The sequence below is a fragment of the Coptis chinensis genome, chromosome 8 (assembly GCF_015680905.1).
Source record: "Coptis chinensis isolate HL-2020 chromosome 8, ASM1568090v1, whole genome shotgun sequence".
Lineage (NCBI taxonomy): Eukaryota > Viridiplantae > Streptophyta > Magnoliopsida > Ranunculales > Ranunculaceae > Coptis > Coptis chinensis.
In genome coordinates this window covers 62,292,792-62,308,580 of record NC_141463.1, presented here as the reverse complement: position 1 = coordinate 62,308,580, position 15,789 = coordinate 62,292,792, and the positions used below count along the sequence as shown (strand labels likewise).

General features: G+C 36.3%; 2 protein-coding genes and 1 pseudogene across 2 annotated transcripts; 2 read left to right on the top strand and 1 right to left on the bottom strand.

Annotated features, from left to right (window-relative positions):
* The first annotated feature begins 576 nt into the window (after nt 1-576).
* Nucleotides 577-4,830, top strand: LOC147482313 (uncharacterized). The gene is made up of 7 exons (XM_086576197.1): nt 577-699; nt 1,648-2,340; nt 2,599-2,722; nt 2,977-3,640; nt 3,733-3,823; nt 3,901-3,999; nt 4,644-4,830. The coding sequence occupies exons 1-6, from the start codon at nt 577-579 to the stop codon at nt 3,979-3,981; spliced, it is 1,776 nt and encodes a 591-aa protein (XP_086432323.1). The 3' UTR covers nt 3,982-3,999; nt 4,644-4,830.
* Nucleotides 4,831-7,809: 2,979 nt separating this feature from the next.
* LOC147482312 (laccase-5 pseudogene) lies at nt 7,810-10,859 on the top strand (annotated as a pseudogene).
* A 1,361-nt stretch (nt 10,860-12,220) lies between these two features.
* On the bottom strand, nt 12,221-15,550 carry LOC147482311 (uncharacterized). The gene is made up of 6 exons (XM_086579279.1): nt 15,542-15,550; nt 15,309-15,371; nt 12,820-13,113; nt 12,629-12,733; nt 12,459-12,533; nt 12,221-12,376 (listed from the first exon to the last, which is right to left on the bottom strand). The coding sequence occupies exons 1-6, from the start codon at nt 15,548-15,550 to the stop codon at nt 12,221-12,223; spliced, it is 702 nt and encodes a 233-aa protein (XP_086435405.1).
* Nucleotides 15,551-15,789: the final 239 nt, after the last annotated feature.

Genomic DNA, 15,789 nt, shown 5'->3' with positions numbered 1-15,789 from the left:
TTCACCCATGGCATTGTGATGATAAGTGTAATATAATGTATGATCTCGAATTGGTGGCCACATACTAATAGCCTCCTCATGACTTAGAAATCGGTAGGTAGCCTGTTCAACTCTCAATGAGAAACTAAGTAGCCTCCTCTAATGCATGGACCAAAATATCGACGATATATTCGATATATTGCTGATATATATTGGTATTTTGGTACACTGATATCGATATTTCCGATATATATCTACCGAATATAGTATCATTTTTTTCCGATATAAAAGTTTATATCGCCGATATAATCGATATATCCGATATTTACGATATATATCATTTGACTTTTTGACCATTTTTTAATCAGATTTTGGGTTTAATCTCCCTCACCAAAAATTAGTTACATAAAATCTCCCTGTATATGAACAAACTAACAAAACACCCCTATTTTCTAAAACAAACTAAACTGACCAAAATACCCCCCAATCTTTTTCACGAAAAAATTTCTCCACACCATAAACCCTCGTCTCTCTTTACTCTCTTTCTATTTTCCGACACCACCATAAACTCTCTTTACTCTCTCTTTATTTGATAAAATGGTGGAAGGAGATAAATTATCTAAAATTAGTAGAAAAAGGAAGCAATGTTCAACTTCTACTAAAGAAAGAAAGAAGAAGAAGGTTGGTAGTGAAGAAAAGTCGATAAAAGTCACAGATCTGGTAAATTTTATACTTTTACTCTGTATTCTTAAATTTTTATAGTACTTTTACTCTATAATCTTAACGTTTCATAGTATTTTTACTCTGCATTCTTAGATTTACGTAATAATATATTTATGCATTTTTAAAATTGCATAGATGATTTTCATTATTAATTTTATATATATAAAAGTCACAGATCTGGTATTTGTATAGAGGAAGAGACTGCTCTTTTTTGGATGTTGATGTGGGCTTGTTTATGGTGTTTGTTTCGATGGGATAATATTTCGACGTGATGTTTAAGGTTTTTATGAGCTTATCCTAATTTATTGACTATATGGAAACGACAAGTTGTAGGTAGGAACAGCTTAACTTTATTCCATTGTTTGCAACTAGGTAGAAATTGTTTTGAGGGTGTGGCACGTCAAGTTGAGTCATATAGTGGATTGTAAATGGCTTTTTACTAAACATGTTAATATGGAATTATTGAAATAGTATACATTGACTTGTAGGCATTGTAGACTTGGGAAAACACAAGGAAAGAGGTTCTTTGGGTGTATATGATCATTCTGCTCTATATAAATCCATTTTATTTGAGAGGCTTCACTGGTTTCCTAATCTTTTATATTCTGTAACTTACCTCCTTTTATCTTGTGTTGGAAGAGAACTGATGTAAGTTACTCTTGCTGGTTATGTTGAACTAAGTTGTAATTATTTACTGGTTATTTATGTGAATGGTTTATTAGTCAGTTCTCAATCTTATGTGTGCATGCTAGTGTTATATGTAAAAGTCACAGATCTTGTAAATTTTCATACTTTTAATTTGCATTCTTAAAATTTACTATGTATTCTTAAATTTTCATAGTATTTATACTCTGCATTCTTAAAATTGCGTAGTAATATATTTATGCATTTTTAAATTTGCATAGATGATTTTCATTATTAATTGGTTTTCTTTCATTATAACAGAATGTAAACAAAAAGAAGTTGTACAAGACATTTAGATCTTCCGTAGTAGCTCTGCTGGGTCTTGTGCAAGATTTGAAGAAAGCTCTTAGAGATGACCATATTGCAAAGCTGAAAGAAACACCATTTGGAAAGTTGTTTATGGTGTTTCACGATGGTACAATAACGAAGACAATGTTAGAGAAGCACAGCCACTGCATAATCAAAGTCTTACAAGCCTACTCGAAGAAAAGGCGAAAATTCAAATTCGGAAAAAATAAGTGGGTGGAGCTGACTCCAGAAGATGTAGCTATTACTTTTGGCCTTCCAGTGCAGGGAAAGATAGTGGCATTCCAGTCGAGAACCCTTAGGCAGAATGCTATTGAAGCCTCACCGTTTATACAAAGATACTGGAAAAAGGAAGCCAAAATAACAACTGTGATTGTATTAGCTACATTGAACAAAATTATCAACAAAGAAGATAATGAGTCTGTTGAAGACGTTGCTAGACTAATAGTCATATACATGGTTATGACCATGTTTGTCAGTAGCGGTGCAAGTGGAATTGGATGGTCATTTCCAACACATGTGGAGTCTTTTGATGCGATGTGGAGTGTTGCATGGACCACATCTATCCACAAAGAGTTGATGACCAAAGTTCATAAATGGGATAGTAAATCTCCATTCGCTATATCAGGATGCGTTATTCAACTCTTGGTAAGTTATTTCACTTTCGGTATACATGATTGGCCATCCCGATTATTAAAGATTGTCTGATCCATATAGCAGTTTTACTCTGCAATCTTACATTTTCATAGTAGTTTTACTCTGCAACCTTAGATTTGCATAGCTGTTTTACTCTGCAATCTTACATTTTCATTGTAATTTTACTTTGTAATCTTAAATTTTACTCTGCAATCTTAAATTTTCATAGTAATTTTACTCTACAATCTTAAATTTGCGTGTGATGTGCAGTATTTTCTATGTGAGCATGTTGCTATATGTAAGCCTGTAAATGTGCACTCCTTCCCAAGAATAGCAAGGTGGTCCATGGAAAAACTGAATAAGAAGATGACTAAGGATTTTCAATTTGGAAAATGTTGAAACGGAGAGCGTGATGATAGATTTGAAACCGGCGAGGAAGAAACAAGATTAATAAGCCATGTTTCGCTCCAAGTGAACTAGATTGCTTGAGAAAAGAGAATGAAGACTTGAAAAAAGAGAATGCTTTCGGTTGAAGGCTGAAAACACTCACTTGAAAAAACCGCTAAAGATCGAAAGCGGTTGAATGTGGAGAAGGAAAGTGGAGATTCGAGTCAGGATGAAGAGGAGGAAAGTGGAGATTCGAGTCAGTCAAAAAAGAGGAGGAAAGTGGAGAGGCAGATGAGGAGGAGGAGAAAGGTGAGATAGGTGAAGTGGATGAGAAAGGAGAGGCAGATGAAGAGGTAGAGTCCGAGTCAAATGAAGTGGATGAGGAAGGAGAGGCAGATGAAGAGGAAGAGTCCAAGTCAGATAGAGAGGAGGAGGAGAAAAAAGAATCAGATGGAGAGGAGGATGAGAAAAAAGAATCAGATGGAGACAAGGAGGAGAAAAAAGAATCAGATGGAGAGGAGGTTGAGAAAAAAGAATCAGATGGAGAGGAGGCGCAAGGAAAAACAAATGAAGATGAGGAGAAAGGAGAGGAAGAGACAAAATTAGATGGAGAGGAGGAAAGCGGAGACACAAAATCAGATGGAGAGGAGGAAAAAGGTGAGGGAGAACCTAACTCGATGTTTAAGAAAGTTAAGGAAAGGGAGAGGATAAAGAAAACATCAACGATATATGAGTTTGAAGATATTAAGAAGCGAAAAAGGAAGACTAAAATTACTGAACCGGTGATTGATGTAGATGATTTCGAGACTCCACCACTAAGAAGAGGAAGACCTATGTCAAAACCACATTCAAACAAATTGTGGAGGCTACTTGATAAAGAGAAGATGTCATTGGTGGAAAGCTTCTTCAAAAAAGCAAACCAGAAGTAAAATTTATTTTTCCAAAGTATATGTAAGCTTTTCTATTTTCTTATCATCTATGTAGTTGCACTAAATTTTTTGATCGTGTATGTTGCAGTACAATTGCGTGGATGGACATCCAAACGCATTTGAAAATACAGGGAGAACAATTGAACCACATGATGTTGAACTTCTTCATCATTGATAAGGTAAATCTTTTTATTACTCAAATCTTTTGAAATGAAAAAACTTGCAATTTACTTATTTTTCTTACTGTTTATGGTAGATTATTGATTGGTACGTGTTCTTCCACCTCCCCAAAGAAGTGGTGAAGCTAATTGGATATTCTCCACCAAAGTGTCTATAGTTCTCATCATTTGCATGGGTAAGCATCTTCCATGTAATTTAATTACTGAAGTTGAATGTGGTTAGTCTGTGGTTAGTCTGTATTCTTATATTTGCAGACTAAATTCACAAAATCTTTAAAGATGTAGTCTGTGGTTACTCTGCATTCTTATATTTGCTGAGTAGTTGTAGTCTTAAAGTTGAATGTGTAGTCTGTGGTTAGTCTGCATTCTTATATTTGCAGACTAAATTCACAAAATCTCTAAAGATGTAGTCTGTGGTTACTCTGCATTCTTATATTTGCAGAGTAGTTGTAGTCTTAAAGTTGAATGTGTAGTCTGTGGTTAGTCTGCATTCATATATTTGCAGACTAAATTCACAAAATCTCTGAAGATATAGTCTATCGTTACTCTGCATTCTTATATTTGCAGAGTAGTTTTAGTCTTGAAGTTGAATGTGTAGTCTGTGGTTAGTCTGATTCATATATTTGCAGACTAAATTCACAAAATCTCTGTCTGTGGTTACTCTGCATTCTTATATTTGCATAGTAGTTTTAGTCTGCATTTGTAAGTTTGCATAGTAATATAACTTTTACACAATTATAACACAAATTTCAGAGTGCATAGTAAAAAGTGTAAAGTGTTAAAACATTATTGTTTAGTGATGCATTCTTATTTATTGTAGTTGGATTTAAGAGATCAACAGAAACAAGGCATGAAGGTCTATGTCAGAGATGTCCTAAAACAGTTGGACAGCAAGGTCGCCCATCTGTTTTTCATCATAAATAGTCCCAAGTTGAGAAAGTACAAAGACGGTTATCACTGGATTTTGCTTCATGTTGATACTCTAAATTGGGAATGGACGCACTATGACTCTTAAGGCCAAAAAACTATGAGAATAAGAAATACATGCCGTTAGAAGATCTTTGAAGTTTTTGGTAAGTGCTATGTAAATTTAAGTTTACATAGGTGGGGTTACTATGTAAATATAGATTTGCATATATATATATATATATATATATATATATATATATATATATATATATATATATATATATATATATATATATATTTACATAGTTTTGGTAATTTTTGTTCAATTTAATGCGCAAGAGAATGTGGTGGAATCTATTAGATGTAGGCGTCGGGGAGCTAAGATTGGCAGATGTGGATTTGATGAAAAATATCAAAATTGGAGCATGCCCACAACAAGGAGCATCGTAAGAACTTAACTTCTCGAACTTAAATGTCTTTTTAATCTCTTATCTCTTATTTGAAACTTCTTTTTTGGCATTTTCAGTTCAGATTGTGGTTTATTCGTCATTATGTTCGTGAATGCTATAATATGTAGAAAAACTATGGAAGATATAACGGTAGAAGATGCGAGACAATTGAGGGTTGACCTGGCATATGAGATTATATCAAGCCAACAAGAAAAATGGGATCCAAAAGAAGAATGCAAGAAATGAAGAGCTGATTTTCCGTATTTTTAGTTGATTATGTTGTGTTTATTTGTGGTAAAACATTGGAACCATTCTAACTCGGGAGTGTTGGAGTTGTACTTTTTTGGAACCATTCAAACAATTCAGCCTTTCATGGATTATACTTTTTTTGTATGTGTGCAGTTTTGAATATGGATTATACTTTTTTGTATGTGTGCAGTTTTCGACACTTAAAATTTGAATGTTGTGATTGCAAAAATGCACGAGTTCACGTCATTCAAGCTTAGGTTATAGAGTTTCCATATATGGTTTTGTAGTCATAGCTGAAAGCTCTACAATATATATGGTGTTACACCAACAGTCTAACATTGATGTTTGCTTTTGGTTGTTTTGCAATTCCTTACATCATACGACTCACACAAGCATGAACAGTGTCTCTGTCAAAGTTTTTCTTAAGATAGATTAATTGAGAACTGACACTCTATGAGTAACATTCGTAACACAATAAAAGATAACTGAAGCTCTCAGTTTTTTTTTTTTTAATAAACAAGAGCACAACACGCATAACTAGTAAGTACCACACTTGTATCACTACAAAGAAACAAAACAACAGAACAAAGGAATAACTCCTATTACAATACTCCCCTACCCCCGGTCCCGTAATTACATTAGTCCAATCTAACACCAAATCTGTAAAGTGGAATTGATATGAAGTTCTCTGTTTCAAGATAAAATACTTGGTCTGGTGGATATTGAAAAGCTCGAATGCTATTGAATCCGTTATTGTTTCACACCAACAAATGGACTAATAAATTGGATAGCAAAGCTTTAGTGACTATGTAAATATATATAATGACTATGTAAAAATACATTTACATATATTCTGTCAGGTGTCAGGCTAATTTCATTCCCAAAAGGTACTATGTAAATTTAAATTTGCATAGGTCAAGTTACTATGTAAATATATATTTACATATATAATGAGCAACATCAACATAAAAAAAAACTATAAAATCCAACATAAAACTATAAAATCCAACATCATCAAACTATAAAATCCAACATCAAACTATAAAATCCAACATAAAAAAAAAGAAAGCAAGTTTATCGACATCTTGTTTTTCATATATGAGCAACATCAAAGAATAGATAATTGAACCGGTGAAGAGCATGTTGTAGGAGTGGAGCCCACTCTTGGGTTGCGGTGGCCATAGCAAGGGCCCTTGTTCTTCTTCCTACCTCTTGTAGCACCCGTGCTGTGCTTTCGTTTCTTGTCTGGTCTCCTCATCTTCTTTTTCAGATCCGGAGGCAGTAAATCAAGCACACTTGGTATCTTAGCAGGCATTTTACTGTTCTCCACAGGTACTATAGCTCTTGAATAACTATCGCGGAATGTCTGAGAATAGAAGAAGTTATCACAGTAGGTATACACATTCAATCCATCAGCCAAAATGGAGCTTAATGCGCGTGCGCACAAAGGAATCCTTCGATTCTCCACCAATTACAAGAGCGTTGATTTCTATTCAAGTCAACCAAGTGAGTATGAGTAGCGCGCACCTCAAAAAAACCCTCCCTTGACTTGAGAACCACCCAACTTCTCCCCACCTCGATCCTCTCGGCCCAATAAAGTTTCCATAGATGGACATAAGATAGTAGTCCAGCTCCTAGCTAACTCCCGCCGATCAGACATCATTTTCATAATTTTCCCACGGATCTTGTCCACCATTGCAGTGATAGGCAAGTGCCGTTCTAGTAGGATCCAAGAGTTAAAGCTTTCTGCAATATTGGAACACATATCGCCATATCTATTTCCTTGAAAATAAGCATTACACCAATGCTCATAACCTATGGTGGACAAAAATGTTTTCGCTTTGATTGCCGCATAAACATCTCGAAAATCAGCCATCACTTTCTCAAACTCATGATCGTCCCAACATAGGCAAGGTCTGAAAAAAAGAGATCCAAGGTATGCAAAGCGGAAGCAATGGTTCTTTGGGCATAGCTGAATTAAGATTATTTTTAAGGTGCCACAAACAATAACCATGATGGGAATCAGGAAAAACGCGAGGGACACCCACGAGTAGACCATGGTTTCTGTCAGATATAAAAGTTAGCCTACGATCTTTGGAGACCACCAACCTAAGTTGCTCCAAGAACCAATCCCAATTATCATCAGTTTTAGAAAGTACAACCGCCATAGCTACTGGAAAAATACCTGGAACACAAATAAACATCAATTACTGATTTAGTTTTGCGTACCATACTCATTACTAAAACTTAACTCTTATATATAAAAATAAATTTTCATAGGCTAACACTATGTCAAAATAGCTGATTTAGGACGGCTTAGAGCTGTTGAGATTGGTCAATCTCGATGGCTATTGGCTATCTCATAAGCCGTTGTTAAAAATGCCGTGGTATTTATTCTCGACGGTTAGTGGCTGTCCATTATTTGAACTACAAAGACAGCTAATGGCCGTCGAGAAATTAGTTTTGTGGACGGCTAATGGCCGTGGTTTTGGGTTTAAAACCACAGCTTCGCACTGTCTAGAGCTGCGTCCTGCTCGATCAAAAAACGAAATTGAATGGTTTCAATCCCTTATTGCAGACGGCTAATGACAGTAGAGTATTTGAAAATCTAATTTATTGGATGCACCTGCTGCTTCAATATGATTGGCTACCCAAATAATTTAAATTCAAACTACACTATAATTAATAAACCATAATCAAACTTAAGTACCAAAACATCTTTATATTCATCATTCCATCCAAAATGTTTACATTGCAATACCATATATACTATAAAACTTGAAGTTTGACAAAATACCAAAATATTTGAACTCAATCTTGGTGCTCAAGTATTCAATAACTAGCTTGAAACACTATCCAAAGACCAAAAAACAACTATGTATTTGGATTTTACAAAGCACGACAAAAAGATAAGTTTTTGTCGATTTAAAAGCTTCATCGATCAATGAAAAACCACGTAATTTTTGGCCAAGTAATCACGTCACCAAGCCACGATATCTCCGAAGTCTTCCATCTCATTCATACAACGGTGCAAAATCATCGAAAGTATCTCATCGATTCGGACATTATACCTAACTTGGAAGTGTCGGATTAAATAGGTGCAGACTTCTCCAAGTGCAACCACAGTCTTTGTTATGAAACTCTTCAAGTGACAAGTTGTAGATTGAGGTCGGATATTGCGGGAATCATCTTGAACTGGTGATTGTTGTATTTCCTAAAAAAAAAAACAAGGAAATTAATGTAGCGTTGGAGACTTTAAATAGCTTACTGAACACAAGAACCAAAAGCACCCAAGAGTTCAATCATTGATGAAATGATCTTCAGTATGCATTTCCAAAAGTTTGTCACTTAATGTTCACTATAATACATGGCAAGAAATGTCATCAGGAATATAACAGTTAGGATTGAGCTGTTGGCAGTTAATAACTATGGAAACATCTACCTTTAAAATATACTAGTACATGCGCATGTATCGTTAGGATATTTTCCATCCTTCCCTAACCAAAACTAACTTCATCTCATCAATTTCGACGGATAGATTATTTTCAGTCTTTGTTTAGGAAAAGGATTTATCAGAGAACTTCTTTGTATTACCTTCTGGCACAAGGAATTGAGACAGAAACTAGTTAACAACTTCACTGTCACAACAAAAACATCAAACCATGGGAACTCTCATCCAGTTTGAACTGCTAGATCGATTCCTCCTCTCATCTAGATAGAAGAGATCTTGAATATTGAAGTACAACTGTAGAAGATAACTAGAATTCCACCGAGTTACTTCTCATGCTAAACACAGCCTAAAACTTCTATTCAACCAGAAGACCTGCATTTTCACATAGTTCTGCATTATTGCATTGAGAAACATTCGACTTCAAGCGGTGTGGAAATTGGAGAGGTCTTAGGTGGCAAAAAAATATATTTTTCACAAATGCTGGTTTGAGACACTCAGACCAACAGTTCCAAGACCTCTGTAATATTTTTCACAAATGCTTCTCTGAAATTATACTTCTTGAAAATAATACAGACAGTATATACACTCAGACCAGCATCGCAACAAATTTAAACTCAAACCAGCTTATGGAAATTGGAGAGGCAACTACAAGTTACAACCAACCATTGAAACCGGAGAGGACACAGAGTATTAGGTGCACAATAACTCCACACTAGAGGATCACCTAGCAACACAAGCAAAGAGACAAAAAGAAGAAAGACAAGCCCGAAGAACTGCCTATGTGAAAGCTACCTCGATAAACAGAAAACTCCATTCTAAGTTTCTAACCAGTGCCCCATGAGCCTCTTCCAAACATATGAAAGATCCTGCATCATAAAACTACTTTGGTGAACAAGCAATTGACTGAACTGCTTCTCTTTGTAATTGATATCATTTCACAGAGACCAATCTACGAATAAAAGACTGCAGCAGTTATCATGTTGGGCCCAGGCCAAACCACTGATGTACTTATCACTCTGAATCAACCGGTCAAGTTACTACATGGCGGCCCGTGCTTACGCTTAGTGCTCCACCGATTGTAGCCTTTGATAACACCACAACGACTGCTATTCTTGAATACAAGTGATTACCATGTCCATCAACAAAGGCCCATTCAAAGTCGAAGTCCAAATGCTGACCCTCGACCCATTTTTCCATTTCTCCCGCCTATAATGATACTCCGAACGCCACAGCCTTCACTACAAGCCTTAGAAGCTCCTCCTATCTTACTCCCAAAGTCCCTGCCGATGTTGATGTAAGCCTCTTCTTCACAGTGGGTTTGGGCCTTAACCCCGTGTCGCCGGGCCGTACTTGTCAAGGTCCAAATGGAACCAACTTCTTTGCTAGCATGAACAACGTTTCCTTTGTTTTGCCATCTACATTATCCATACTTCAAGCTTACTATAGAGGTGTTAATGGTGTTTTTACTACAAATTTCCCACCAATCCCACCAACTTCGGTTCGACTACACAGTAACGTAAGTCGGGCTCTTTGGACTCCCATGCATGGTACGAAGCTTCTGAGGTTGAAATTTGGGACAACAGTTCAATTGGTACTACAAGATACAAATATATTTGTAACTGAAAACCACCCTATTCATCTTCATGGATATAGCTTCTTTATCCTTGCAGAAGGTTTTGGCAATTTCAACCCGAGAACTGATCCGGCTAAATTTAACTTTGTTAACCCGCCCCATAGGAACACGGTGGGTGTACCAGTTGGTGGATGGGCCGTTATTAGATTTGTTGCAGATAATCCAGGTACATGGCTAATGCACTGTGATTCAAACAACCATTCATGGTTATCTAAAAAGTTATATGGAAAGTTTTCAACAGGGGTGATATGTAAATCGAGTAAGGTGTCTTTGAAAGTGTTTATGTATGATATGCCTCCCGAGTTCCATTTTGTGCTCCTAGACTGGAAAGCTCAAGGAGACTGAGTGGCCTGATATAAAAAAAAAAGGATCCCTGATTACCCCGGGGGTCTAAATTTGCGTGAAACGATATTGAATATTGGCTCACATTGGATCTTCGAAGTTTTTCGTGACTAGAATAGTGGTTCTAGTGTCGTAAGAGTCCTCAACTCAAGTGAGGTTGATGTCATATTTGTTCCCTACTTTTCCTCCTTGAGCTACAATCGTCATTCAAAGGGTAAATGGCCATCTACACCCTGTTCAGGTAAATGGCCTAGAAATGAATAACCAATAAAGCCATGTTTTCTTAATCCATTCTTTCATTCTAAGATTGGGGGACTCCACGCGGCGTCATTTCGTAGAGGGCATCAAGGTCTAGAACAAATAGACAAACCTTAGGCCTAAGCTTTTCTAGTTCTAAGATTGGGGACTCACGTGGCCGTCGTTAGATATGAGAAAGTTTAGCGGTCAAGTTAAAGAAATGAAATGTGGGAAGTTGTGGTGGCCAAGTCGAGGCGACATGGGCCAATAAAACAAATGATGGTGAGAGAAACTTTGCTTGTTTTCATTCTCTCCCTTTCAAACTAAGATATCGGATGGTGATTCTACAATATTTAGGAATCTCATATTTATTGGAGCATATCTTTTTTATACTTATTATTTCAGCCTTACTCTTGTACTAAGAAAAGACTACTACCATTTGAAACATAACTAAAAAAAACATTGAAAAACAAACAAAATAAACAAAACCTAGACAATCCAACAATAATTTTCGTTTAAGGGAGATGAAATATGTAATAGAAAACAAAAAATTTAACACAAACGCACACACACAAGCCGTTCATTCTTGAGCAAAGAATGAACGGCTAAAGCAAAGAAAGGGAACACAGTACAAACAAAGTAAATTCTGGTGCATGCAGACAAGCAGTTCTTCATGTCAAAGCAGAAAGAAATCTCTATGCATTAAGAGATGGTATTGATTGAGTTCAAACAGCCAAGTTTCGCTGCGTTAAAGCTAACTTTATTTTCTTAAGTTAGTCCTAAATCATAATAAACTATGTTCAAGCTCAGGCCATACAGACCTATGCTATAAGTATTCCTTCGACTAAATAGACCAAAACAAGAGAATTAGAATCATGACTAAATAAACTATGTTCAAGCTCATGTCCTGATATTGGGTTTGTTAAGGCCAAAACAGATAAAGTGCCTAAGTAAAAATATCATGGGTCTTGGCATACAAGAAGCTTGGCATTGACACCAGGCCAAAACAGATAAAGTGCCTAAGGATATTATTACCTGAGATGCATTTCCAAGCCCTGAAGATTGTCGCTTAAGGTCTGCAACTTCATCCTCAAGTATCTTGCGAGCCTTGTCTCGCTTCATTAAGTCTACGCCATGATCGCCTCATAGCCCGACTCACTGTTTTCCGCAGCTCTCTTCTCTCTTTGAGCAATCTCCTTATAAGGAGCTGAAGCATGGTAAACAGTCTTAGTGACACCACTACCTAGACCACGAACACGCCCTCTTCCATCACGACCAATAACCTATTAAGAAAACAAAAGTTTAGGTAGAACTTAAGAGAAAACCCACTAGAAAAAAAAAACAAGATGGGAAGCAGCATCACACCAAAGCAATGGGATCATTGTCTAGATCCCTTTCCACTATATTAGGCTCATTGCTAACAAGTCTGTCAATTTCCTCCTACAAAAGAAATCAAAGTTACTGTTTCTTAAGTACGTAATACCTGGTCATACAAACATAAGCAATTACTAAATAAATGTCTCGTTGTCTCTTACAAGAGATTGCTTTGTTTCAAAATTGATGCAACTCCCATCTCTCCTCGTATGGATGGCCACATATCCTTCTGTCCTTGAAACCTCACCAGTTGGGCTATTTTTTTTCTGTAACATATTAAACAAATATGTAGATAAAGACTAATAATAGTTGAGTGCATACGATAATTTTATGGCATTAAATAGATGTTTACCAACTGCTCAATAACTGGAACTGCTCCCATTCTACCAGTTGTATGTGGGTTCTTCATTTGTTCCCTTGCTAACTTTCCATTGAATCGCTTGGTTTTATCCTCTTCTGTTGAGCACATGTCCACGAATGCCTCCCATTCTTCCTTTTTCACCTTGCTAGGAACATTTCTTTTTCGCTCTGCATCTGTTGGAAATTTATCATACACACCGAAGTTCATATTTTTCTCGCTTCCAAAGTCAGTATTAAGCTTACGAAGAGTGCATTCTTTTCGGATGAGTGGAAGATCAATTTCAACCTGTAAATTGGACATGTCAAAATCATTATTAAACAAATTTGGATACAATACAAATTAAAATGTTTACTGAAATAAAATCAGGTGGAGTGACTTGCACTTACCAATACTTTCTTCCACAAAGCATCCTTTGTTAAATCTGGAACTTCGCCGGTCCTTGTACATAGGTGGGCGGTGTGTCCTAGCCACCTGCCCGACTACAATTGGCATACTTTGCTCGATATCTTGTCCGGTAGCTTGTCCATCATCGTAAAACTCCACTTGGAATCTTGGACCTAAGTGGATTAATTAGCAACCGATTAAGTACAAATGGGGCCTTGAGAAAAGTTTCACTACTAGAAAAATGATAATAGACAAAATCAATTTATTGTGATCTATTTTTCAAATGATCCGTGGATAAAGATCAAATGACCTAATTAACAAGAATATAAAAAAGAATAAGATCTAATTAACATCAGAACTACGAAAAAATATTAGTATAGATTTGATTGAATAAGATCTAATCAACTGCCTCACTTCATTCTAGTGCGTAATATTTTTAGCAAATCGTTCAGACTTCAGAGTCACATGACCGTGATTGAAAACCATTTTTGTGAGAAGTATGATTTCCCTTTCTAATGTATGATGTCTGGGGATATATATATGTAGGGATGGTGAAAGCTAAAGCTTCATATAGAAAACGGTTGTTGACCTCTCTAAATGCCTATATGGAAGTGCTTACTTTCTCGTGCACACAAAGTATAGTTCGATTGTGAAAGACAGAGTGATGAACCTTTCATACATGGCTAGCTCTTCAAAATGGTAATGGAACAGAAAAATAATGGAACAATACAATGACTTTATGATTGATAATTTATCCTATTACAGTTGTAAATTAATCAAAGAAAATGTGATAGTAGTAACTTGTTATGGTATCCGAAGTTTTTTCTTCTTCATTTCTTATTTTTTTTATTTGTGAATAGGCCGGTGTCAAAATCAGTATGGATATAAATCACTGAGGAAGGCATGGGAGCACCCCCCAATGAGATATTGGGCTTTCCTCACTTCTTCGTAGTGAGTGATTAAGCATGACTTAGTTGATTCGGATTCCGTTTTCTAAGAAATAGTATAGTGCTCCCTTTTCAAGAGCAACAATCCCATTTTATTCTTTCTATTTACCAAAATATGACCTCAAACTCGTGATCTCGTTAAAACGCCTATTTTCATGCTTTTTAAGGGCAGTTAATTGACCCCGCCTCCAACATTGAAATGGATTTAGAGTAGTAAAAACTTCGGCCTTAGAGAAGTTGTATTGACTTACAACATTCACATTTCCTTTCTACCGAGCTTGCTAGCTACTTGGAGGGTGAGTACTTACTTCCTCGAGTGCGCTACTAGCTACTAAAAAAAATGCTTAACACTTAAAGTACTACTGGTCGGATCGATTCACTCAACAACGGGGAGATGAATTAACCAACTCAGGAATAACCATTCCCTTAACTCTGCTTTCGTTACCGGAGCGGCTGGTCCCTCGCTCCAACCTCGATATGACTTTGAGAATACTTGTGCAAGGCCATTCTCTCTCGCCAATTCCTCGGTCGGGGCTAATGGGCACTACACTTACACCCGCCTTCTCAGCGAGACTCCTAGATACCTAACCGGGAATCCGGTTCAAACCATACATGACAATAAAAACAGGAAAAACCGACAATAACAAGGGAAGATCCAAACACGAGACCCTAGAAGGAGACAACCACAGGAAAACGAACTACTTAGTCCTTCTACAAAGGACAAGCACCTTACACAGGCACAAGCAAAGATAACCTAAGCCAGGAGCACTTACTCAAGACAGTTAATAAAACTTTATGACAGGTTCATTCCCTATCTTTAATCCAGCAATTCACTAAACATTACAGATAGAGATATAGAAAGTGTCAAGTCAAGCATCAAACTAATAGTTCATTCCCGGTTGGTTGGCATTTCTTAAGAATCAAAAGCTTCCCAGCTATATGGTATGGTCCTACGCCTAGGACAACATTGCCATAAACCAGATTGTACATGCCACTGAAAGTCATGCACTAAAAGACCAAGATCTAATCAACTATCATGGGTCATTTTTATAGGTTTAACACTTTCCCAGCCAACTTACGTTATTAAATAAAAATTAATAATCAAATAAAAAATGTTACTTTACCTTTTGTTTTTTGTCGTCGTCTCACTTGCTTTGATTCATTTGCTTCAAATCCACTTGCTTCCGGATGCTTCGACATGACTTCTTTTACCTAAATAGAAAGTTCAACAAAATGGTTAAAATCCAAGGCTGATTTAAATTAAACAAAACATGGAATAGATGTAGCATGTATCATATGTTGCACCACTCAAAGAAAAACTAAAACAGAAAAACCCACTAAACAGAACACCCAAGATGTTCAAACCATACTGTTTAACTCACCTGTACCATTGGAAAAGATGAATAGAAACAAAAGATACCCAATTCAAATAAACTTTCCAATAAATATCAACCATAAAAAAAAAGATTATTCATTGATAAGTTTCCTAAGAACATCCTCAATTAAGATTATTCATCAACATAAAAAAAAAAATTATTCATTAAGATTAAATCCAGTCTTCTGCAACTTCTAGAGCGTCCTCAATTAGAGTTGTTGACGAAGAATCATTAGCACTTGTTCTGGCCTCGAA

What these genes read in the sequence shown, in the direction of transcription:
- LOC147482313 (XM_086576197.1), top strand. Translation starts at nt 577, where the DNA reads ATGGTGGAAGGAGATAAATTATCTAAAATTAGTAGAAAAAGGAAGCAA. An exon ending in CGATAAAAGTCACAGATCTG is followed by an intron (nt 700 to 1,647) that starts GTAAATTTTATA and finishes TCATTATAACAG; the next exon opens with AATGTAAACAAAAAGAAGTT. An exon ending in GGATTTTCAATTTGGAAAAT is followed by an intron (nt 2,723 to 2,976) that starts GTTGAAACGGAG and finishes GATTCGAGTCAG; the next exon opens with TCAAAAAAGAGGAGGAAAGT.
- LOC147482311 (XM_086579279.1), bottom strand. An exon ending in TTCCAGTTATTGAGCAGTTG is followed by an intron (nt 12,734 to 12,819) that starts GTAAACATCTAT and finishes AATATGTTACAG; the next exon opens with AAAAAAAATAGCCCAACTGG. An exon ending in ACAATGATCCCATTGCTTTG is followed by an intron (nt 12,377 to 12,458) that starts GTGTGATGCTGC and finishes TTTTCTTAATAG; the next exon opens with GTTATTGGTCGTGATGGAAG.